Source organism: Cherax quadricarinatus, unplaced genomic scaffold, assembly GCF_038502225.1.
Source record: "Cherax quadricarinatus isolate ZL_2023a unplaced genomic scaffold, ASM3850222v1 Contig459, whole genome shotgun sequence".
Lineage (NCBI taxonomy): Eukaryota > Metazoa > Arthropoda > Malacostraca > Decapoda > Parastacidae > Cherax > Cherax quadricarinatus.
In genome coordinates, this window is record NW_027195485.1 from 20,153 (window position 1) to 46,474 (window position 26,322).

Below are 26,322 nucleotides of genomic sequence, written 5' to 3' on the forward strand. Positions count from 1 at the left end.
AGTGTCTAACAATACAAGCAGTGTCTGTAACAATAACAAACAATACCAGCAGTGTCTGTAATGATAACAATACCAGCAGTGTCTGTAACAATAACAATACCAGCAGTGTATGTAACAATAACAATACCAGCAGTGTCTGTAACAATAACAATACCAACAGGGTCTTTAACAATAATAATGGCAGCAGTGTCTTTAATAATAATAATACCAGCAGTGCCTGTAATAGTAACAATACGAGCGGTGTCTGTAACAATAATAATACCAGCAGCATCAAAAATAACAATACCAGCAGTATCTGTGGCAACATTATCAGCAGTGTCTAACAATGTCAAACAATACCAGCAGTGTCTAAAAATAGCAAAATACCAGCAGTGTCTGTAACAATAACAAACAATACCAGCAGTGTCTGTAACAATAGCAATGCCAGCAGTGTCTGTAACAATAACTAACAATACCAGCAGTGTCTGTAACAATAGCAATGCCAGCAGTGTCTGTAACAATAACAATACCAGCAGTGTCTGTAACAATAATAATAACAGTAGTATCTGTAACAATAACAATACAAGCAGTGTCTGTAACAATAACAATACCAGCAGTGTCTGTAATAATAATACTAGCAGTGTCTGTAACAATAACAAACAATACCAGCACTGTGTGTAACAATAACAAACAATACCAGCAGTGTATGTAACAATAACAATGCCAGCAGTGTCTGTAACAATAACAATACCAGCAGTGATGAATGGTTTGAAAAACCGACAAGTTGAAGATTGAGACACTTATGCAGCATGTGGGAATCTTTATTCAGGAAACGTTTCGCCACACAGTGGCTACATCAGTCCAATACAAAGAGGAAGGCGTAAGGAGAGGAGGAGTATGAGGTAATCAGTCCCTCAGCCTGGAGTCGATGTGTTCAGTCAATCAATCTTGTAGAATGTACAGCATAGGGCCGTAGACGTGGCTTATATAAATACTGTAGTGAGGTGAGGTGAAGCAGGCGGAGGCGGGGTCAGAGTGGTACCATCCACTAGTCGAAGTAGGTCTTCGTCCAAAGGTTGAACAAGTGTTGAAGAATTCTTTGTAACAAGATCCCATGATGCTGCAGTGTCTGACAGTTGTGGTGAATGGTTTTAAAAACCGACAAGTTGAAGACTGAGACACTTATGCAGCATGTGGGAATCTTTATTCAGGAAACGTTTCGCCACACAGTGGCTACATCAGTCCAATACAAAGAGGAAGGCATAAGGAGAGGAGGAGTATGAGGTAATCAGTCCCTCAGCCTGGAGTCGATGTGGTCAGTCCATCAATCTTGAATAGAATACGGCATACGTGTGGAGAAGCAACTTATAAACCGTAGGCAGGAGAGGTGCAGCAGTCGTAGGTGGTGTCACATTTGCCCTATGTGGAAGTAGGTCATGCCCAAGGGTTAGGCAAGCGAAGAATTCCCAAGTATTAAGATCCCAAGAAGTTGCAGTGTCTGACAGGATTGTAGATGAATGGTTCAGAGAACCGACATGTTGATAAATTAGACACATGTGCAACTCTTGGGTATCTTTATAGAGGAAACGTTTCGCCACACAAATGTGACACCACCTACGAGTGCTGCACCTCTCCTGCCTACGGTTTATAAGCTGCTTCTCCGCATATATGCCGTATTCTATTCAAGATTGATGGACTGGCCACATCGACTCAAGGTTGAGGGACTGATTACCTCTTTCTCCTCCCGTTCTTCACGTTTCTCCTTTGTATGGACTGATGAAGCCACTGTGTGGCGAAATGTTTCCTCAATAAAGATACCCAAGAGTTGCACATGTGCCTAATTTATCAACATGTCGGTTCTCTGAACCATTCATCTACAATCCTGTCAGACACTGCAACTTCTTGGGATCTTAATACTTGGGAATTCTTCGCTTGCCTAACCCTTGGGCACGACCTACTTCCACAATGGGCAAATGTGACACCACCTATGACTGCTGCACCTCTCCTGCCTACAGTTTATAAGCTGCTTCTCCGCACATATGCTGTATTCTATTCAAGATTGATGGACTGACCACATCGACTCAAGGTTGAGGGACTGATTACCTCATTCTCATCCTGTTCTTCAAGTTTCTCCTTTGTATGGACTGATGAAGCCACTGTGTGGCAAAACATTTCCTCAATAAAGATACCCAAGAGTTGCACATGTGACTAATTTATCAATACCAGCAGTGTCTTTAACAATAACAAACAGTACCAGCAGTGTCTGTAACAACAACATACAATACCAGCAGTGTCTGTAACAATAACAAACAATACCAGCAGTGTCTTTAACAATAACAAACAATACCAGCAGTGTCTGTAATAATAACAACACCAGCAGTGTAACAATAGCAAACAATACCAGCAGTGTCTGTAACAATAACAAACAATACCAGCAGTGTCTTTAACAATAACAAACAATACCAGCAGTGTCTGTAATAATAACAACACCAGCAGTGTAACAATAACAAACAATACCAGCAGTGTCTGTAACAATAACAAACAATACCAGCAGTGTCTTTAACAATAACAAACAATACCAGCAGTGTCTTTAACAATAACAAACAATACCAGCAGTGTCTTTAACAATAACAAACAATACCAGCAGTGTCTTTAACAATAACAAACAATACCAGCAGTGTCTTTAACAATAACAAACAATACCAGCAGTGTCTTTAACAATAACAAACAATATCAGCAGTGTCTGTAACAATAACAAATAATACCAGCAGTGTATGTAATAATAACAATGTCAGCAGCATCTGTAACAATAACAAATAACAGCAGTGTCTAAAAATAATAAACAATATCAGCAGTGTCTAAAATAACAAACAATATCAGCAGCGTCTAAAAATAACAGCAGTGTCTGTAACAATAAAAAAAATACCAGTAATGTAGCAATAACAAACAATATCAGCAGTGTCTGTAACAATAACAAAACAGTACCAGCAGTGTAACAACAATAATACCAGCAGTGTCTGTAACAATAACAAAACAGTACCAGCAGTGTAACAACAATAATACCAGCAGTGTCTGTAACAATAACAAAACAGTACCAGCAGTGTATGTAACAATAACAATGTTGATAAATTAGACACATGTGCAACTCTTGGGTATCTTTATTGAGGAAAAGTTTCACCACACAGTGGCTTCATCAGTCCCTACGTAGGAGAAACTTGAAGAACAGGAGGAGAATGAGGTAATCAGTCCCTCAACCTTGAGTCGATGTGTTCTCCATCAATCTTGAGTAGAATACGGCATATGAGCGGAGAAGCAGCTTATAAACCGTATGGCAGGAGAGGTGTAGCAGTCATAGGTAGTGTCACATTTGTTCAATGTGGAAGTAGGTCGCTTGCCTAATTCTTGGGCACGACCTACTTCCACATTGAACAAATGTGAGACCACCTATGACTGCTGCACCTCTCCTGCCATACGGTTTATAAGCTGCTTCTCCGCTCATATGCCGTATTCTACTCAAGATTGATGGACTGAACACATCGACTCTAGGTTGAGGGACTGATTACCTCATTCTCCTCCTGTTCTTCAAGTTTCTCCTACGTAGGGACTGATGAAGCCACTGTGTGGCGAAACGTTTCCTCAATAAAGATACCCAAGAGTTGCACATGTGTCTAATTTATCAAATTTATCTAATTTATCTAATTTATCAGGACACAATAGATATCTACCCTCTACCAGGATAAACAGCAATTCACAACTGCAGACCAAACCAAGTTGGGGGTGGTATTGCAATCTATTACTCTAACCAATTATCTTGTATTAGCACCACTTGCTTTAGTGATGAATATGGGGAATACATTTTTGCTAATTTTACTGTAAAAAACCTTAAGACACCTATAACAATCGGTGCCATTTACCGGATACCTCACACAAACATCCCAAATTTCAGTGAGAAATTAAAGTCACTAATAACAAACAGACAAATGAATAAGCACCACCTTCTCTTAGCTGGAGACTTCAACATCAACCTTGGCTTACTAGATGATCAGCCTGTAACTGATTTCATCAACAATATGAACAACACACTTCTCATACCAACAATAACTAAACCAACCAGGCTCACTGAGACAAGTGCAACCGTAATAGACCACATATGGACCAATAAATCAGGGATAATCACAGATAGCACTACAGACCACTAGCCTACCTTCCTCCTGACAAACATTAATAAACCACCACTTGAATACAACAGTCTCATTTAGACTCCATGACGAGGCCTCAATAAGGAAGTTCACAACTGACCTAGAGATTGTTGACTGGCCTACAGAATTCTCCAAGGCCAATGGTATTGATGACTGGACAGACATTTTTCTTAACAAATTACTTAGACTATACAACAAACATTGTCCTATAAAAACGAAACAGATCACAAACAAACGGCTTGGTTGCCCATGGCTAACCAGCACCATTCTGAAATCCATTGACAAGAAACACCAATATAAAAAGCAATATAGACAGGGCTTAATACACAAAGATATTCTTAAACACTATTCATCAGTTCTCACCAAAGTAATAAAGAAAGCCAAACAACTATACTACTCCAGTAGATTCACAGACACTAGAGGAGATATAAAAAAGACCTGGAAAACACTCTCTCAGATTCTAGGGACCCACAAACTGAAAAAAACCAAGAATATTGTCCTAACTAAACCTAATGAAACACCACTACATCCCACTGACACAGCTAACAAGATAAACGACTTCTTCTCAACCATAGGATCTAATCTCGCCAATAAAATCCCACATACTAATGCCCATGCCGGGGACTACCTAGATGGGAATTTCCCAAATTCCTTCTATCTTGCACCAACTGAGCCCTCGGAAGTCACCGAGATTATAAAGTCACTTAAAAACAACTCGGGGAATCTGTCTAATGTCCCACCATTACTGTACAAGCGAGCGGCCCATATCCTTTCGCATGCTATTTCATTACTTTTTAACAAGTCACTAGAAACTAGCACCTTCCCAAAACTACTCAAGATGGCAAGGGTTACACCAATACATAAAGGTGGTGACCCTACAGACTTAAACAACTATAGGCCAATATCAAACTTACCATTGCTATCCAAAATCTTTGAGAAACTCGTGCACAGGAGACTATATTCATTTATAACAGCACAAAACATACTCAACCCCTGCCAATTTGGATTTAGGAAAAATAAAAGCACTAATGATGCAATCATAAAAATGCTAGATCTGCTTTACACAGCATTGGAAAATAAGGAATATCCACTAGGAATTTTTATTGACCTAAGAAAAGCTTTTGACACAGTAGACCATGACATCCTACTCCACAAACTTGACCATTACAGTATAAGAGGCCATGCGCTTGCTTATTTCAAATCTTACCTTACTAATAGGTATCAGTATGTTACCATTAAAGACACAGCATCAACAACACGGCCACTTGATACTGGAGTTCCGCAGGGAAGTGTCCTTGGTCCCCTTGCTCTTCCTCATATACATCAATGATCTTCCAAACGTATCCCAACACCTGAAACCCATTCTCTTTGCTGACGACATGACTTATGTCATCTCTCACCCTAATCTTGCCACCCTCAACACCACTGTTAATGAGGAGCTGATCAAAATATCGACTTGGATGACAGCCAATAAACTTACGCTTATCACTGACAAAACCTACTATATTATGTTTGGTAGCAGAGCAGGAGATGCACAAATTAACATTAAGATCGACAACACTCTAATTACCAGACATAATGAGGGCAAATTCCTAGGCCTATACATTGACAACAACCTGAATTTCAGCACCCATATCCAACACATAACCAAAAAAGTATCCAAAGCAGTTGGGATCCTCTCCAAGATACGATACTACGTGCCGCAAAATGCCCTTCTCACACTATACCACTCACTTATTTATCCATACCTCACCTATGCTATTTGTGCTTGGGGATCAACTGCAGCAACACACCTAAAGCCAATAATAACCCAAAAAAAAGCTGCAGTAAGAATAATCACTAAATCCCATCCCTGGCAACACACCCCCCTACTCTTCACAGATCTAAACTTACTCCCTATTCAGTACATCCACACTTACTACTGTGCAATCTACATCTACAGGACCTTAAACTCCAATATCAACCTTAACCTAAAACGTTTTCTTGATAGTTGTGACAGAACCCACAGGCATAACACCAGACACAAACATCTCTATGACATTCCCCGTGTCCGACTAAACCTTTACAAAAATTCAATGTATGTCAAAGGCCCTAAAATCTGGAACACCCTACCTGAGAACTCTAGAACTGCAGACACATTCATCACCTTCAAAACTACCATTAGAAAACATCTTATCTCCCTGATAAACCCCATCAACTAACTACACGAATACCACCTGGTGGTTCACACTTACACTCACTCACCCATTTGACCATAAACAGAAATATTAATCTCAATCTTAAAATAATGAATCCTGTGATACTCCAATACTGAAACTATGTACTGTGCCAAAACAAAAGCATTCACATTGCTAAACTCACAAACTAGTATTTAGTCACTTAGCCATAATACCAACTTACCTCATAATTTGTAATATTTTAAAATAAAGAATTAAACTAAGTCTGCCCGAAATGCCTAGCCATGCTAGGCGTTCTAGTGATGCACTCTGTAATCATTATTTAACTACATGTAAACCACACAACAACCAAATTCTGTAAATTCAACATTGTAATCTTTATAGAGAATAAACTTTGAATTGAATTGAATTGAACTGAACATGTCGGTTCTCTGAACCATTCATCTACAAACAATAACAATACCAGCAGTGTCTATAGCATTAACAAATAAGTCTGGATTTATCAGACTTTGTTCATTATTACCAGATGTTACTTGACCATAAATTTTGTGTAAAACTAAACATTCGTTAAATTGTGATGTGTTACATCAATGTTTTGCCACACAGTATTTCAAGAGCTTACAATTCACTTAAATATTTCCATGGCTGCTCGTTGCTTTTATTAATGCTGTGTTGGTGAACAGAGAGGCTGAGACACTGCTGTGATAGAACCAGGCTGAGGAGTCACCACTATGGAACCAGGCTGAGTCACCACTATGAAACCAGGCTGAGTCACCACTATGAAACCAGGCTGAGTCACCACTATGAAACCAGGCAGAGGAGTCACCACTATGAAACCAGGCAGAGGAGTCACCACTATGAAACCAGGCAGAGGAGTCACCACTATGGAACCAGGCTGAGTCACCACTATGGAACCAGGCAGAAGAGTCACCACTATGGAACCAGGCAGAGGAGTCACCACTATGGAACCAGGCAGAGGAGTCACCACTATGGAACCAGGCAGAGGAGTCACCACTATGGAACCAGGCAGAGGAGTCACCACTATGGAACCAGGCAGAGGAGTCACCACTATGGAACCAGGCAGAGGAGTCACCACTATGGAACCAGGCAGAGGAGTCACCACTATGGAACCAGGCAGAGGAGTCACCACTATGGAACCAGGCAGAGGAGTCACCACTATGGAACCAGGCAGAAGAGTCACCACCATGGAACTAGGCAGAGGAGTCACCACTATGGAACCAGGCAGAGGAGTCACCACTATGGAACCAGGCAGAGGAGTCACCACTATGGAGCCAGGCAGAGGAGTCACAACTATGGAATTAAGCAGAGGAGTCACCACTATGGAACCAGGCTGAGTCACCACTATCAAACCAGGCAAAAGAGTCGCCACTATAGAACCAGGCTGAGGAGTCACCACTATGGAACCAGAGGAGTCACCACTATGGAACCAGGCAGATGAGTCACCACTATGGAACCAGGCAGAGGAGTCACCACTATGGAACTAGGCCGAGGAGTCACCACTATGGAACCAGGCAGAGGAGTCACCACTATGGAACTAGGCAGAGGAGTCACCACTATGGAACCAAGCAGAGGAGTCACCACTATGGAACTAGGCCGAGGAGTCATCACTATGGAACCAGGCAGAGGAGTCACCACTATGGAACTAGGCAGAGTCACCACTATGGAACCAGGCAGAGTCACCACTATGGAACTAGGCCGAGGAGTCACCACTATGGAACCAGGCAGAGGAGTCACCACTATGGAACTAGGCAGAGGAGTCACCACTATGGAACCAAGCAGAGGAGTCACCACTATGGAACTAGGCAGAGGAGTCACCACCATGGAACCAAGCAGAGGAGTCACCACTATGGAACCAGGCAGAGGAGTCACCACTATGGAACCAGGCAGATGAGTCACCACTATGGAACCAGGCAGAGGAGTCACCACTATGGAACCAGGCAGAGTCACCACTATGGAACCAGGCAGACGAGTCACCACTATGGAACCGGGCAGAGGAGTCACCACTAAGGAACCAGGCAGAGGAGTCACCACCATGGAACCAAGCAGAGGAGTCACCACCATGGAACCAGGCAGAGGAGTCACCACTATGGAACTAGGCCGAGGAGTCACCACTATGGAACCGGGCAGAGGAGTCACCACTATGGAACCGGGCAGAGGAGTCACCACTATGGAACTGGGCAGAGGAGTCACCACTATGGAACCAGGCAGAGGAGTCACCACTATGGAACTAGGCAGAGGAGTCACCACCATGGAACCAAGCAGAGGAGTCACCACTATGGAACCAGACAGAGGAGTCACCACTATGGAACCAGGCAGATGAGTCACCATTATGGAACCAGGCAGAGGAGTCACCACTATGGAACCGGGCAGAGGAGTCACCACTATGGAACCGGGCAGACGAGTCACCACTATGGAACCGGGCAGAGGAGTCACCACTATGGAACCAAGCAGAGGAGTCACCACCATGGAACCAGGCAGAGGAGTCACCACTATGGAACCAAGCAGAGGAGTCACCACTATGGAACTAGGCAGAGGAGTCACCACTATGGAACCAGGCAGAGGAGTCACCATTATGGAACCAGGCAGAGGAGTCACCATTATGGAACCAGGCAGATGAATCACCACTATGGAACCAAGCAGAGGAGTCACCAGTATGGAAACAGGCAGAGGAGCCACCACTATGGAACCAAGCAGAGGAGTCACCACTATGGAACCAGGCAGAGGAGTCACCACCATGGAACCAGGCAGAGGAGTCACCACCATGGAACCAGGCAGAGGAGTCACCACTATGAAACCAAGCAAAGGAGTCACCACTATGGAACTAGGCCGAGGAGTCATCACTATGGAACCAGGCAGAGGAGTCACCTATGGAACTAGGCAGAGTCACCACTAGGCAGAGGAGTCACCACCATGGAACCAAGCAGAGGAGTCACCACCATGGAACCAGGCAGAGGAGTCACCACTATGGAACCAGGCAGAGGAGTGGAACCAGGCAGATGAGTCACCATTATGTAACCATGCAGAGGAGTCACCACTATGGAACCAGGCAGAGGAGTCACCACTATGGAACCAAGCAGAGGAGTCACCACCATGGAACCAGGCAGAGGAGTCACCACTATGGAACCAAGCAGAGGAGTCACCACCATGGAACCAGGCAGAGGAGTCACCACGATGGAACCAAGCAGAGGAGAAGCAGAGGAGTCACCACCATGGAACCAGGCAGAGGAGTCACCACTATGGAACCAAGCAGAGGAGTCACCACCATGGAACCAGGCAGAGGAGTCACCACTATGGAACCAAGCAGAGGAGTCACCACCATGGAACCAGGCAGAGGAGTCACCACTATGGAACCAGGCAGAGGAGTCACCACTATGGAACCAAGCAGAGGAGTCACCACCATGGAACCAGGCAGAGGAGTCACCACTATGGAACCAGGCAGAGGAGTCACCACTATGGAACCAAGCAGAGGAGTCACCACCATGGAACCAGGCAGAGGAGTCACCACTATGGAACCAGGCAGATGAGTCACCACTATGGAACCAGGCCGAGGAGTCACCACCATGGAACCAGGCAGAGGAGTCACCACTATGGAACCAGGCAGAGGAATCACCACCATGGAACCAGGCAGAGGAGTCACCACTATGGAACCAGGCAGAGGAATCACCACCATGGAACCAGGCAGAGGAGTCACCACCATGGAACCAGGCAGAGGAGTCACCACTATGGAACCAGGCAGAGGAGTCACCACTATGGAACCAGGCAGAGGAGTCATCACCATGGAACCAGGCAGAGGAGTCACCACCATGGAACCAGGCAGAGGAGTCACCACCATGGAACCAGGCAGAGGAGTCACCACTATGGAACCAGGCAGAGGAGTCACCACTATGGAACCAGGCAGAGGAGTCACCACCATGGAACCAGGCAGAGGAGTCACCACTATGGAACCAGGCAGAGGAATCACCACCATGGAACCAGGCAGAGGAATCACCACCATGGAACCAGGCAGAGGAATCACCACCATGGAACCAGGCAGAGGAGTCACCACCATGGAACCAGGCAGAGGAGTCACCACCATGGAACCAGGCAGAGGAATTACCACCATGGAACCAGGCAGAGGAATCGCCACCATGGAACCAGGCAGAGGAATCACCACCATGGAACCAGGCAGAGGAGTCACCACCATGGAACCAGGCAGAGGAATCACCACCATGGAACCAGGCAGAGGAGTCACCACCATGGAACCAGGCAGAGGAGTCACCACCATGGAACCAGGCAGAGGAATCACCACCATGGAACCAGGCAGAGGAGTCACCACCATGGAACCAGGCAGAGGAGTCACCACTATGGAACCAGGCAGAGGAGTCACCACCATGGAACCAGGCAGAGGAGTCACCACCATGGAACCAGGCAGAGGAGTCACCACCATGGAACCAGGCAGAGGAGTCACCACTATGGAACCAGGCAGAGGAGTCACCACCATGGAACCAGGCAGAGGAGTCACCACCATGGAACCAGGCAGAGGAGTCACCACTATGGAACCAGGCAGAGGAGTCACCACCATGGAACCAGGCAGAGGAGTCACCACCATGGAACCAGGCAGAGGAGTCACCACTATGGAACCAGGCAGAGGAGTCACCACTATGGAACCAGGCAGAGGAGTCACCACTATGGAACCAGGCAGAGGAGTCACCACCATGGAACCAGGCAGAGGAGTCACCACTATGGAACCAGGCAGAGGAATCACCACCATGGAACCAGGCAGAGGAATCACCACCATGGAACCAGGCAGAGGAGTCACCACCATGGAACCAGGCAGAGGAGTCACCACCATGGAACCGGGCAGAGGAGTCACCACCATGGAACCGGGCAGAGGAATCACCACTATGGAACCAGGCAGAGGACTATGGAACCAGGCAGAGGAGTCATCACCATGGAACCAGGGAGGAGTCACCACTATGGAACCAGGCAGAGGAGTCACCACCATGGAACCAGGCAGAGGAGTCACCACCATGGAACCAGGCAGAGGAGTCACCACCATGGAACCAGGCAGAGGAGTCACCACCATGGAACCAGGCAGAGGAGTCACCACCATGGAACCAGGCAGAGGAGTCACCACCATGGAACCAGGCAGAGGAGTCACCACCATGGAACCAGGCAGAGGAGTCACCACTATGGAACCAGGCAGAGGAGTCACCACCATGGAACCAGGCTGAGGAGTCACCACCATGGAACCGGGCAGAGGAGTCTCCACCATGGAACCAGGCAGAGGAGTCACCACCATGGAACCAGGCAGAGGAGTCACCACTATGGAACCAGGCAGAGGAGTCACCACCATGGAACCAGGCAGAGGAGTCACCACCATGGAACCAGGCAGAGGAGTCACCACCATGGAACCAGGCAGAGGAGTCACCACCATGGAACCGGGCAGAGGAGTCACCACCATGGAACCGGGCAGAGGAGTCACCACTATGGAACCAGGCAGAGGAGTCACCACACAGAGGAGTCACCACTAAGGAACCAGGCAGAGGAGTCACCACCATGGAACCAAGCAGAGGAGTCACCACCATGGAACCAGGCAGAGGAGTCACCACTATGGAACCAGGCAGAGGAGTCACCACTATGGAACCAGGCAGAGGAGTCACCACTATGGAACCAGGCAGAGGAGTCACCACTATGGAACCAGGCAGAGGAGTCACCACCATGGAACCAGGCAGAGGAGTCACCACTATGGAACCAGGCAGAGGAGTCACCACCATGGAACCAGGCAGAGGAGTCACCACTATGGAACCAGGCAGAGGAGTCACCACCATGGAACCAGGCAGAGGAGTCACCACTATGGAACCAGGCAGAGGAGTCACCACTATGGAACCAGGCAGAGGAGTCACCACTATGGAACCAGGCAGAGGAGTCACCACTATGGAACCAGGCAGAGGAGTCACCACTATGGAACCAGGCAGAGGAGTCACCACTATGGAACCAGGCAGAGGAGTCACCACCATGGAACCAGGCAGAGGAGTCACCACTATGGAACCAGGCAGAGGAGTCACCACTATGGAACCAGGCAGAGGAGTCACCACTATGGAACCAGGCAGAGGAGTCACCACTACATACGTACATGCTTTTATTTCCTTTTCAATGTTAGTTTTGTTACAGGAGTCCCTTGCTGTATGCAGTTTACTTTAATGTAAATTTATTTAGATGCAGCAAGCTTATTTCACCCAGGAAGCCACTATGTAATACACCAAACACTCTTATGAACCAAGATCAGCACTACTTGAATATTAACCTCAACCTTATTATCAGTGTTAAGTGGTTAATACTGAGATTAGCTTTATAGCAGGCCTACTGTCCAGTATTACCAGAGTCCTACTCTTCTAAACCATCCCACTCATCCACTACTATTGCTAAACCATTGCTTTCCTAAATAAAGGCCTACTGGTCCATGCTATGCAGGTCCCACTCTCAGTCACTCTTGCTAAACCAATGCTAAACCCTTTCCTTTCTATTTAACAATAAAGTAGCAGCAGGCCTACTGGCCTGTTATTAGGTTCTACTCTCACCCAACCATTTTAATTTTTTACCACATTCACACATTAAAAATGTGAAATTTTCAGGTCTCTGAATGTATTTCTTATGTTTTACATGTTAAACCGGGCTTGTTTTATGCACCATGGGTCTGCAATGTATCAATCACAAAATGAAGGACTTTTGTACTGTATTTGTTACTAATAATTATGCAAAATTACAAGCCAGTAAGCCATATACAGTGCAGAATATCTTAATTTTATTTTAAAAACATTTTCTGACAACGCATATAAAACCTAAATGACGATAAATTATGAAGTCAGTCTTTCATTAACGTGAAATACTGTATTGATATTTCAGGCATTTTTTCCCTTAAAATGCAGTTGAGAGAACGAATATGATTAAAACATATGTTGACAGACATGTATGTGTACTCTGTATATTGTATTATTTTATTTTTTGTGTATGAATTTTCCTTCTTTTTAAAATAAAATAGAGAAAAAAAAAAGCATGCAGAAAATGAAGTCAGCAGCAAGTCAAAATGGTTGTGAAGAGAAACACTTACGTAGAGCCGTAGGTAAGGTTGTCACCACCATGCTTTGCTGGGCCCCTGCTCTTGGTCCAGTCATTAAAGCAGGCATCCTTGCTACCATAGAGCCGGGCATAATCCCTGATATCATACCCGGCATACTACCTGGCATTACACCTGCAGTAGATGCCACACATGAACCAGGAATAATCCCAGGTGGTATCCCTGGCATCGAAGTAGAGATACTACTTGGAGGTGCAACCAGTGGTGGTGCCATAGGAGCAAGAGCTGTACCATGAGCAAAAGGGATAGAGGCAGGAGTAGGTACAGAGGTTGACATAACCACAGGTGACACCACAGGACCAGGAGCCCTGGCTGGAGTGACTTTAAGGCCAATATCAAGACCTGTAAGACCTAAACCGGTCCCAGCACCCACTCCTACAGTGGAAGGCATTCCATATTCCATGGATGTTCCTAGAGGGACCAACAACAGATACAGTATCAACAATGGTATACATTGCAGTACTGGTACAAATTTTGATCTGTTGTAAAAAATAAACTTTCTCTTTCCGAGTTAGTTCAATTAGTGATTTCTTCCTTTTCAGCATAAAGAAACCCAATACAGCACAATAAATGCTTCATAACAATACTGACTATTCTACAGTACAGGTGCAGATCAGAGCTACAGTATTAGTTTATTAGACTTACTGGTCTTATAAATACCCAAGGAAATATAAGAAGCTTATGATGTCTTAAAATGGCAGTGTCACTTCTCAGAACAGCAAGAATAATTTTTTATAAGTGAAGTGTGCTTGACTGTAAGGCCAATGATTATGCCCTAGTGTAAGGCTGGTAATTACTTGTAATTCTTACCTAATTATAACTACAGTACAAGAACTATGTTCATGGTGTTTCAGCTTCACCATGTAATTTATCTTGCTATTCTAAAATTACCAGTGATTGTACCATGTAATTTATCTTGCTATTCTAAAATTACCAGTGTTCGAAGAATTTACTACAGTACTTCCTTAGCCCTTTCAGGGTCGAGACCCTTGATCTCAGACTTGCTCTCAGGGTCAAAGAAATTAAAAAAAAATATATATATTATTTTATCTTATGAAATGATAGAGAATCTTTTTCCAGCAGTAATGAAGCCAAAAACACAAAAGTTGATGGAAAACTCACAGAATTATTCCCTTGCAAAAATAGTGGTCCCAGTGATATTTACGCAGCAGTGATTTCGCCCACTTTGCGCCCTGTTTTTGGCCAATTCCATTGTTCCAGTCGACCAAACTCATAGCTATTTTGCTAGCATTCTTTCTAGTATTCTATCGATTGAGTACGAGAAACTGCCCATTTTCCTATTTCAACTACCTGATAAAATGCTCAGAAATTGGTAATTTGGCCAATATCACACAAAATTCAGAAAAGGCCAATATCAAAATAGGGTCCAGAAGAAACAATGTAGACATTCCTGACACTAAAAAAAAAAAAAACTTTTCATTTGCTCCTGAGTCACGTCTCCCATTTTGAACTTTTATTCACACAAAGGATTTACTGTTATGCACACTACTGCATTATTGTATTAACAGTATAAATACTGTCAGCCTAATATGCATTCCTAAATGCATATTAGATTTGCAAGCTGGACACATACAGTGGACCCCCCGCATTACAATATTACAGTGGACCCCTGCATAAAGATTACCTCCGAATGCGACCAATTATGTAAGTGTATTTATGTAAGTGCGTTTGTACGTGTATTTTTGGGGGTCTGAAATGGACTAATCTACTTCACAATATTTCTTATGGGAACAAATTCGGTCAGTACTGGCACCTGAACATACTTCTGGAGTGAAAAAATATCGTTAACCGGGGGTCCACTGTATACACATTTTCATTAATCCATCCATGATATTTTTTTCAAAATTATATAATAAACATGATACATAAGATGATAAATACACCCCACAATAGAATAAATAAACATAAATTTGTGGTACCCAGATAACTTGTACAAGTGACGGCAAGAATAACATTTTCTCTAATCTAACATAAGAGAAAATGTGTTACTGGGGGTAACTGTAGAAAATTACTCCTTTCGTATGTATGTAAGTTTATTCAGATATACACAAATACAGTACATAGATTATCATACATAACAACATATGTGTAGAGAACCCAGGATAACCAAAAAAAGTCAGAGTGACTTATTTCCATTGCCTTCACTCAGAGCGTCATTTCTTCTCAAAATGATGCTACATGAGAATGGGAGTGTTCTTCTTTATTTATTCTACCGTATCAATGTAGAGACAACTTCTACACAATGTAACTTGTACACAAACCAGACGTGTACACTTTTTTTTGTTTACAAAACTTACGTTCGCCTGGCTTGTTTACATAACTCGGCGCCTGTCCTCTCTCATGCACTCATTCTTTCTCTCTCTCATTTATTCGTTTTATCTCATTTACTTACTCCTGACCCTACATTAAGACTACAAATATTTTAAGGTAAGTAATGAGTGAACCGTATATACATTTTATCGCTCTGGGATGCTTAAATATCATAGAATATACGTGTGGGGTAGCCCGGCTGACTACCATACATACCACACTTGATTTCTTACAATAAATACTACTCATCTCACCCTAGATTAAGACTACAAATATTTTAAAGTAAGTAATGAGTAAACTGTACATGCATTTTATCGCTCTAGGATGCTTAAATGTAATAGAATATTATGTGGCCTGGTATGGTAGCCCAGCTGACTACCATACATACCACACTTGATTTCTTACAATAAATACTACTCATCTCGCCCTAGATTAAGACTATAAATATTTTCAGGTAAGTAATGAGTGCACTGTGAGTGTATTGTACTTTTTTATTGTTTTTTGATGCCTGGTTCTATTGCTAACTTAATATATGTTAGTGTAAACTGTTATCTAGTGTTTTTATGCATTTATAAGTGGTAAAAATGGGTGTTACACTTTACGGCGGTAGCCTGGAACCTAACCTGCCGTATAAGTGGGGCCCTACTGTATGTTATGTATCGTGTTTATTATATAATTTTGAAAAAAATATCATGGATGGATTAATGAAAATGTATATTAACGTAATATACGACATTTAATGAGTCTCGGTGATTATTATCATTTCTAATATGGTGTCATTTGTGCAAGTCGTCTGCCACCACATCTCATATTTATGTTTATTTATTCTACTGTGGGGTGTATTCATCATCTTTATATGTTATGCATCCTATTTATTATATAATTTTGAAAAAATATCATAGATGGATTAATGAAAATGTATATTAACGTAATATACGGCATTTAATGAGACTCGATGATTACAGTGGACCCCCGCATAACGATGGCATCGCATAGCGATTTTTCCGCATAACGATTACTTTTATCGGAAAATTTTTGCCCCGCATACCGATTAAAAACCCGCATACCGATTTTTTCCCAGTAAAAGTAGGCCTTAGACAAGGATGTGTGATGTCACCGTGGTTGTTTAATATATTTATAGATGGGGTTGTAAGAGAAGTAAATGCGAGGGTCTTGGCAAGAGGCGTGGAGTTAAAAGATAAAGAATCACACACAAAGTGGGAGTTGTCACAGCTGCTCTTTGCCGATGACACTGTGCTCTTGGGAGATTCTGAAGAGAAGTTGCAGAGATTGGTGGATGAATTTGGTAGGGTGTGCAAAAGAAGAAAATTAAAGGTGAATACAGGAAAGAGTAAGGTTATGAGGATAACAAAAAGATTAGGTGATGAAAGATTGAATATCAGATTGGAGGGAGAGAGTATGGAGGAGGTGAACGTATTCAGATATTTGGGAGTGGACGTGTCAGCGGATGGGTCTATGAAAGATGAGGTGAATCATAGAATTGATGAGGGAAAAAGAGTGAGTGGTGCACTTAGGAGTCTGTGGAGACAAAGAACTTTGTCCTTGGAGGCAAAGAGGGGAATGTATGAGAGTATAGTTTTACCAACGCTCTTATATGGGTGTGAAGCGTGGGTGATGAATGTTGCAGCGAGGAGAAGGCTGGAGGCAGTGGAGATGTCATGTCTGAGGGCAATGTGTGGTGTGAATATAATGCAGAGAATTCGTAGTTTGGAAGTTAGGAGGAGGTGCGGGATTACCAAAACTGTTGTCCAGAGGGCTGAGGAAGGGTTGTTGAGGTGGTTCGGACATGTAGAGAGAATGGAGCGAAACAGAATGACTTCAAGAGTGTATCAGTCTGTAGTGGAAGGAAGGCGGGGTAGGGGTCGGCCTAGGAAGGGTTGGAGGGAGGGGGTAAAGGAGGTTTTGTGTGCGAGGGGCTTGGACTTCCAGCAGGCATGCGTGAGCGTGTTTGATAGGAGTGAATGGAGACAAATGGTTTTTAATACTTGACGTGCTGTTGGAGTGTGAGCAAAGTAACATTTATGAAGGGATTCAGGGAAACCGGCAGGCCGGACTTGAGTCCTGGAGATGGGAAGTACAGTGCCTGCACTCTGAAGGAGGGGTGTTAATGTTGCAGTTTAAAAACTGTAGTGTAAAGCACCCTTCTGGCAAGACAGTGATGGAGTGAATGATGGTGAAAGTTTTTCTTTTTCGGGCCACCCTGCCTTGGTGGGAATCGGCCGGTGTGATAATAAAAAAAAAAATACCGATTTTCGTCCGAGACGCGTCCAATGTGCCCTCAGCCAGCCTCACATGTGCCGCTCCGTCCCATTGTTTACCAGCCAGCCTCCGCGGTAACATCCAAGCATACACTCGGAATATTTCGTATTATTACAGTATTTTCGGTGCTGTTTCTGGAAAATAAGTGACCATGGGCCCCAAGAAAGCTTCTAGTGCCAACCCTACACCTCAAAGGGTAAGAATTACTATAGAGATGAAGAAAGAGATAATTGATAAGTATGAAAGTGGAGTGCGTATAGCCGACCTAGTCAAGCTGTACAAGAAACCCCAATCAACCATCGCTACTATTGTGGGCACCAGAAAGACAATCAAGGAAGCTGTTCTTGCCAAAGGTTCAACTGTGTTTTCGAAACAAAGATCGCAATTGATGGAAGATGTTGAGAGACTCTTATTGGTGTGGATAAATGAAAAACAGATAGCAGGAGATAGCGTCTCTCAAGCGATCATATGTGAAAAGGCTAGGAAGTTGCATGACGATTTAATTAAAAAAATGCCTGCAACTAGTGATGATGTGAGTGAATTTAAGGCCAGCAAAGGTTGGTTTGAGAGATTTAAGAAGCGTAGTGGCATCCATAGTGTGATAAGGCATGGTGAGGCTGCCAGTTCGGACCACAAAGCGGCTGAAAAATATGTGCAGGAATTCAAGGAGTACATAGAAACTGAAGGACTGAAACCTGAACAAGTGTTTAATTGTGATGAAACAGGCCTGTTCTGGAAGAAAATGCCAAGCAGGACCTACATTACTCAGGAGGAAAAGGCACTCCCAGGACATAAGCCTATGAAAGACAGGCTTACTTTGTTGATGTGTGCCAATGCTACTGGTGATTGCAAAGTGAAGCCTTTATTAGTGTATCACTCTGAAACTCCCAGAGCGTTCAGGCAAAAGAATGTCCTCAAGGATAATTTGTGTGTGCTGTGGAGGGCAAACAGTAAGGCATGGGTCACTAGGGAATTTTTCTATAACTGGTTACACCATGCATTTGCCCCCAATGTGAAAAATTACCTAACTGAAAAGAAATTAGAACTTAAGTGCCTCCTGGTGTTAGACAATGCCCCTGGTCATCCTACAGACGTGTCAGAGCGACTTTATGGGGACATGAGCTTCATTAAGGTGAAGTTTTTGCCTCCTAATACCACTCCTCTCCTGCAGCCCATGGACCAGCAGGTTATTTCCAACTTCAAGAAACTGTACACAAAAGCTCTGTTTGAAAGGTGCTTTGTAATGACCTCAGAAACTCAACTGACTCTAAGAGAGTTTTGGAGAGATCACTTTAATATCCTCAATTGTGTAAACCTTATAGGTAAGGCTTGGGAGGAAGTGACAAAGAGGACCTTGAACTCTGCTTGGAAGAAACTGTGGCCAGAATGTGTAGACAAAAGGGATTTTGAAGGGTTTGAGGCTAACCCTGAGAATCCTGTGCCAGTTGAGGAATCCATTGTGGCATTGGGAAAGTCCTTGGGGTTGGAGGTTAGTGGGGAGGATGTGGAAGAGTTGATGGAGGAGGACAATGAAGAACTAACCACTGATGAGCTGCTAGATCAACTTCAACAGCAAGAGGCCACACCTGAGGAAATTGCTTCGGAGGAGGGGAGAGAGAAATTGAAGAAGTTGCCTACTTCAAAGATTAAGGAAATCTGTGCTAAGTGGCTTGAAGTGCAAACCTTCATGGATGAAAATCACCCTCACACAGCTATTGCAAGCCGTGCTGGTGATTATTACACTGACAATGTTGTGAAACACTTTAGGCAAGTCATAAAGGAACGAGAGGTACAGGCCACTATGGACAGATATCTTGTGCGAAAGAAGTCCAGTGACTCTGAAGCTGGCCCTAGTGGCATTAAAAGAAGAAGGGAAGTAACCCCAGAAAAGGACTTACTACCTCAAGTCCTAATGGAAGGGGATTCCCCTTCTAAACAGTAAGAAGATATTGCTCTCCCCTCCTCCCATCCCATCAATCATCACCAGATCTTCAATAAAAGTAAGTGTCATTTAATTGTGCATGCCTTTTTCAGTTTGTGTGTATTAAAATTAACATTTCATGTGGTAAAAAAATCTTTTGGGCGTCTTGCACGGATTAATTTTATTTCCATTATTTCTTATGGGGAAAATTGATTCGCATAACGATTATTTCGCATAACGATGAGCCCTCTTGCACGGATTAAAATCGTTAACCGGGGGTCCACTGTATTATTATCATTACTAATATGACATCTCGATACTTAAGACACTCTTACTGAATTTAATGTGTACCTGCACGCCAGCACAGTATGTAAGTTTATTTAGGTACAGGTATACATAAGTATAATTATCAGAGTATATATAAAATAACTTTTAAAAACACTTGAAATTTTGTTTCCAGACATAATAGAGAGACTTAGTGCTTACAGATCTCACAGAGAATGTAAACAAACCGGGTGGGGCGCAGTGACCGTATTAGAAAGTCAGGTGGGGGGAGCCGTATAGCAAGTTTTGGTCATAATTTGAAATGACCGTATTAGTGGAACGCCGTAAAGCGAAACGCCGTAAAGCGGGGCCCTACTGTATACTCTTTTTGTGTTACAGTGACATCTAAGGGTAGTTATGATAAAAAGAGGAGCCATAAGGCATAAGGAGCCATAAATCACTATCTGGCATTGTTACAAAGTATCAGCAGCTATGCCAGGTGAGGGAGTAGCTAAGAGCATCTCACTAGTGTTGAAGACACAATAATCATAATACATGTAATAATAATTGCTCTGGGGTGCCTTAAATGTTGTATATTATGTTATTAAAGACATTCATTAACCCTTTCAATGTCGGTCCCATTGTATCACAGCTTTGAAATCAGTGGTGGTCCCACAGTATAACACCATAAGGGCACCTCACTCAGATAAACTGTGAGCGGTAAATCAGGGAATAGATATGCAATAATGTGTGTATGTGGTAAGTGTGCACCATATAAAACATCTTGCAGCATTCAATGCACAATGAGAAAAAAAAACTGCATCCATGTTTTTGGTTTAAAACTGCAAATTTGCAGTTCATTTTTGTATGGTTTTACGATTGTATTCTCATTTTCTTGGCTTTATTTGATAGAATGGGAGATAAGTTACAGAAATGGAGATGATTTTGAGTGGTTTCAGGACTAAAAGTAGCAAGAAATTGAGCTCAAAATAGCAGAAATGTTCGAATTTTGCCAACGTTCAAAAGTAAACAAATCACGTCACGTGTTCAATACAAGTCAACTGGCGAGTCTAATATGTGTACACAAATGCACTAATATTATTTATATAATTATTACAATAATGCAGTAGTCTACATAACAGTAAATCTTCCATTTTCTGTGCAAATAAAAATTCAAAATGGACAGCAAGTGTAATATAAGAGGGGCCTGGAGACATGACTAATGAACAGAGAAAATATTATTTTAATGTTAGTAATGTCTGCATTGTTTATTCTAGACCCTATTTTGAAAGTGACCTTTTTTTAATTTTGTGTGAAACTGGCCAAATTACCAATTTCTGATCACTATTTGGTAGTTGAAATAGTTAAATGGGCAGTTTCTTGTACTCAGTCAATAGAATAAAAGGAATACAGTGGACCCCCGGTATTTGATATTAATCCGGTCCTGAGAGCTCATCGAATACTGAAAATATCGAAAACCGAATCAACTTTCCCCCTAAGAAATAATGGAAATCAAATTAATCCGTGCAAGACACCCAAAAGTATGAAAAAAAGTTTAATGCAATAGAATAATTACAATAACAACAATAACAATAGAACAATAACAATAGAATAATTGACACTTACCTTTAATGAAGATCTGGTGATGATTGATGGGATGGGAGGAGGGGAGAGTGTCGAAGTTGTTACTGTTTAGAAGGGGAATCCCCTTCCATTAGGACTTGAGGTAGCAAGTCCTTTTCCGGGATTACTTCCCTTCTTTTAATGCCACTAGGACCAGCTTGAGAGTCACTGGACCTCTGTCGCACAACAAATCTGTCCATAGAGCTCTGTACCTCCTGTTCCTTTACGAATTGTCTAAAATGGGCCACAACATTGTCATTGTAATAGTCACCAGCACGGCTTGCAATAGCTGTGTTGGGGTGATTTTCATCCACAAAGGTTTGCAGTTCAACCCACTTTGCACACATTTCCTTAATTTTTGAAGTAGACACAATGGATTCCACAACTAGCATAGGCGTCTCAGGGTTAGCCCCAAACCCTTCAAAATATTTCTTAATTTCCATACTAATTCTCACCCTTTTTACCACAGGGTTGGCACTAGAAGCTTTCTTGGGGCCCATGGTGACTTATTTTGCAGAAACAAGCACCAAAAAACAGTGATAATATGGAATGTACTGAATGTATCCTTATATGCGCACACACTGCCTGGCTTGTAAACACTGGCACACATGGGGCAGTTCAGGCCACATGTGGACACGTCTTGTACGAATCGCATCGAATACTGGGTTTTTGATCGGATACCGAGGCGAAATTTTTGCGTTAAAATGCATCAAATACCGGATTTATCGAATACCAATGCCATCGAATACTGGGGGTCCACTGTACTAGCAAAATAGCTATGAACAATGGAATTGGCCCAAAATAGGGCTGAAAGTGGGTGAAATCACCAATGCGTAAACATCGCCGAGACTGTTAACTTTACAAAAGCGTAATTTCACAAGTTTTCCATCAAATTTCATACTTTTGGTTTCATTACATTTGGAAAAAGATTCTCTATCATTTCATAAGAATTTTTTTTTTTTAATTATTCGACACTGAGTGCAAGTTTGCAAGCATCCATCTAGGACATTTTTTCAAAATTATATACGAAACACACTACACATTGTAAAAGTATAATACATACAACCAGATTAGAACAATTTGACATAATTGTGAGGTGTAGTAGCTGGGCGGATTGTAGGAGTGTACAGCAAGATTTACAATGAGACTTTCTCTCTAGTATAATACCACCAGAGAAACTGTGTATATTACTGGGGGTAACTGTAGAAAAACATTTCTGTGCCTTTACTCATTGTCACTCGCTCTCAAAAGAGTATGTTGCATGAGCCTGGGAGTGTTGCTGTTATACAGGCTACTTCATTAATGTGGAGATAATTTGTATATATGTTTGTACTGTGGGGTAAATGCTCCATAAATGTATATATAGTGTCAGAGTTTTGGATGGACAAGTAATGGACATGTCAGATACACACATACTGAATGACCACTTGGACAGAAACAGGCTGGTCCTGCTTATACAGCAGGTAAGGCTCCAGGCTACTGCTGTAAAGTGAAAGACACGTATTGGATGAGTGACTTAATTGGTGTACTCTAGAATATCAACAAAAATCAAACATTTCATTAACTTTGAACTCAATTTAAAACTACTTTTCAGTTCTGAAACCAATCAAAATCATAATTATTTCTGTAATATATCTTCCATTCTTTCAAATGAGACCAAGAAACCAAGAATACAACAATAAAAATCATACACGAATGTGCTGAAAAATCACCATTTTAAACAAAAAACACGGTTGCGGTTATTTTTCCCCATTATGCACTGTGTGGTGCAGGATTTTTTTTTATATGGTGCAGACTTACAGTATAGACCCATTCTTTCATATCCAGGCCCAAATTTACAACTGACAGCTTATCTAAGTGAGTGGAAGTCATTATGTAGTTCTACCCAGAGATCAAAGTCGAGGTACTACAGCATGGGAATCAAAAGGGCTAATACACACCAAAATATACAGATAGTTACCATTCTGTATTTCAGCGTCCATCCAGTATGAATTACCATTACAGTCATTAGTGTTTATTACATATACTCACAGCTGTGCCTATATATAGTATATATACATTATTTTAGTCCCTATTTTAAAGACTGAACAGACACAAGTTTGAAGAGAAAAGAGAGTTTGAAGAGAAAAGAGAGTGAAGAGAAAAGAGAGTCTGAAGAGAAGAGAGAGTCTGAAGAGAAGAGAGTCTCAAGAGAAGAGAGTCTCAAGAGAAAAGAGTGAAGAGAAGAGTCTGAAGAGAGGGGGAGAGTCTGAAGAGAAAAGAGAGTCTGAAGAGAAAAGAGAGTTTGAAGAGAAAAGAGAGTTAGAAAAGAGAGTTTGAAGAGAAAAGAGAGTTTGAAGAGAAGAGAGAGACTGAAGAGAAAAGAGAGTTTGAAGAGAACAGAGAATCTGAAGAGAAGAGAGAGTCTGAAGAGAAAAGAAGAGTCTGAAGAGAAGAGAGAGAGAGAGAGTCTGAAGAGAAGAGAGAGTCTGAAGAGAAGAGAGAGTCTGAAGAGAAGAGAGAGTCTGAAGAGAAGAGAGAGTCTGAAGAGAAGAGAGAGTCTGAAGAGAAGAGAGAGTCTGAAGAGAAGAGAGAGTCTGAAGAGAAGAGAGAGTCTGAAGAGAAGAGAGAGTCTGAAGAGAAGAGAGTCTCTGAAGAGAAGAGAGAGTCTGAAGAGCAAAACTTCAAGCACTGGGAATTGCAGGCTCTACGCTATGTCTCCTCAGTGATTACCTTCATGGTAGATCTCTAAGTGTAGTTCTCAATGGAACGGAATCAGCAAGACATCCTATTGGGGCAAGTGTTCCACAAGGAAGCGTGCTGGGTCCATTGTTATGGAATGTCTACTTCAATGACCTTCATCTCATCCCAGAATCACATGCATATGCAGACGACTGTACACTGACATTCACTTATCCAAGAGAAGAAATGCCAGCTGCTCTAAGCTACATCAATCACCAGCTGAGAGCTATATCAGCTTGGAGAAATAGATGGCAAGTAACATTTGCACCTGAGAAAACGCAAATGATCGTCTCTAGGCACCATGATGGTAATGCTGGTGCAGTAGTAAGGATGATTGGGAGGGTGTTGGCACCTGGAGAAGAAGTTGATATCCTTGGGGTGAAATTTGGCTCCAAACTAACCATGAAGAACCATGTTGTAAATCTTGCAAACAAGGCAGCCAGGAAGCTTACAGCACTTCGCCGTATCTCGCATCTACTTGACAGTAGGGGTTGCAAGATTCTGTACGAGGCACAAGTACGCTCACACCATGAGTATGCTCCACTTTCTTGGTTTGCCTGCCCCCCCCCTCTCATCTGCAACTGCTTGACAGAGTAGAGAACAGAGCAAGACATCTCATCTCTCGCCTGGACCCATCCTGGATAGATCTGTCATTTCAGCAGAGCCTTCAACATAGGAGGGATGTGGGTGGCCTTACTGTTATGTACAAGGCCAATATTGTCAAAGTACCACACTTGGATCCACTTCGAGGACAGCGTGAAACAAGCTTTTATGCCACAAGACGGGCAGAAAGCAGCAACTTCACTCAGGCTGTACCCTTCTCCAGAACATCACTCCATCTGAGATCATATATACCCAGGATGACTCGAGTATGGAACACATTCGTACAGCATAATGATGCCAACGAGATAAAGTCAGTTGATCAAATGAAAATGCTGGCCCACAGATGGCTCCAATTTCATCATGTTCCCTACTTGTATGTCTCATAACAATAAAAATGCTTTCAAATGAGCTGATGTAGGTAACAGCTCTTAGCTTGCCAATAAAGTTAGGAATCCTTAACCTATAAATAGCTCGTCAATGAAGTTAGGGATCCTTGACCTTGTCAAACCCTGTGTAAAAAAAAAAAAGAAAAGAAAATGAGAAGAGAGAGTCTGAAGAGATAAGAGAGTCTGAAGAGAAAAGAGAGACTGAAGAGAAAAGAGAGTCTGAAGAGAAAAGAGAGTCTGAAGATAAAAGAGTCTGAAGAGAAGAGAGAGTCTGAAGAGAAAAGAGAGTCTGAAGAGAAGAGAGAGTCTGAAGAGAAGAGAGAGTCTGAAGAGAAGAGAGAGTCTGAAGAGAAAAGAGAGTCTGAAGAGAAAAGTCAATTAGAAGAGACAAGTCAGTCAGAAGAGACAAGTCAGTCAGAAGAGACAAGTCAGTTAGAAGAGACAAGTCAGTCAGAACAGACACGTCAGTCAGAAGAGACAAGTCAGTCAGAAGAGACAAGTCAGTCAGAAGAGACAAGTCAGTCAGAAGAGACAAGTCAGTTAGAAGAGACAAGTCAGTTAGAAGAGACAAGTCAGTTAGAAGAGACAAGTCAGTTAGAAGAGACAAGTCAGTCAGAAGAGACAAGTCAGTTAGAAGAGACAAGTCAGTTAGAAGAGACAAGTCAGTTAGAAGAGACAAGTCAGTCAGAAGAGACAAGTC

General features: G+C 42.7%; 1 protein-coding gene across 2 annotated transcripts in view; it reads right to left on the reverse strand.

Moving 5' to 3' along the window:
• Positions 1 to 26,322, reverse strand: part of LOC128691438 (intersectin-1) — a 134,061-nt gene that overhangs the window by 12,386 nt on the left and 95,353 nt on the right. For both annotated transcript variants that reach the window (XM_053780309.1, XM_070080453.1), the window contains one exon: positions 13,467 to 13,904. In XM_053780309.1, coding sequence (XP_053636284.1) covers positions 13,467 to 13,904 — 438 coding nt within the window. The remainder of the gene's footprint in view (positions 1 to 13,466; positions 13,905 to 26,322) is intronic.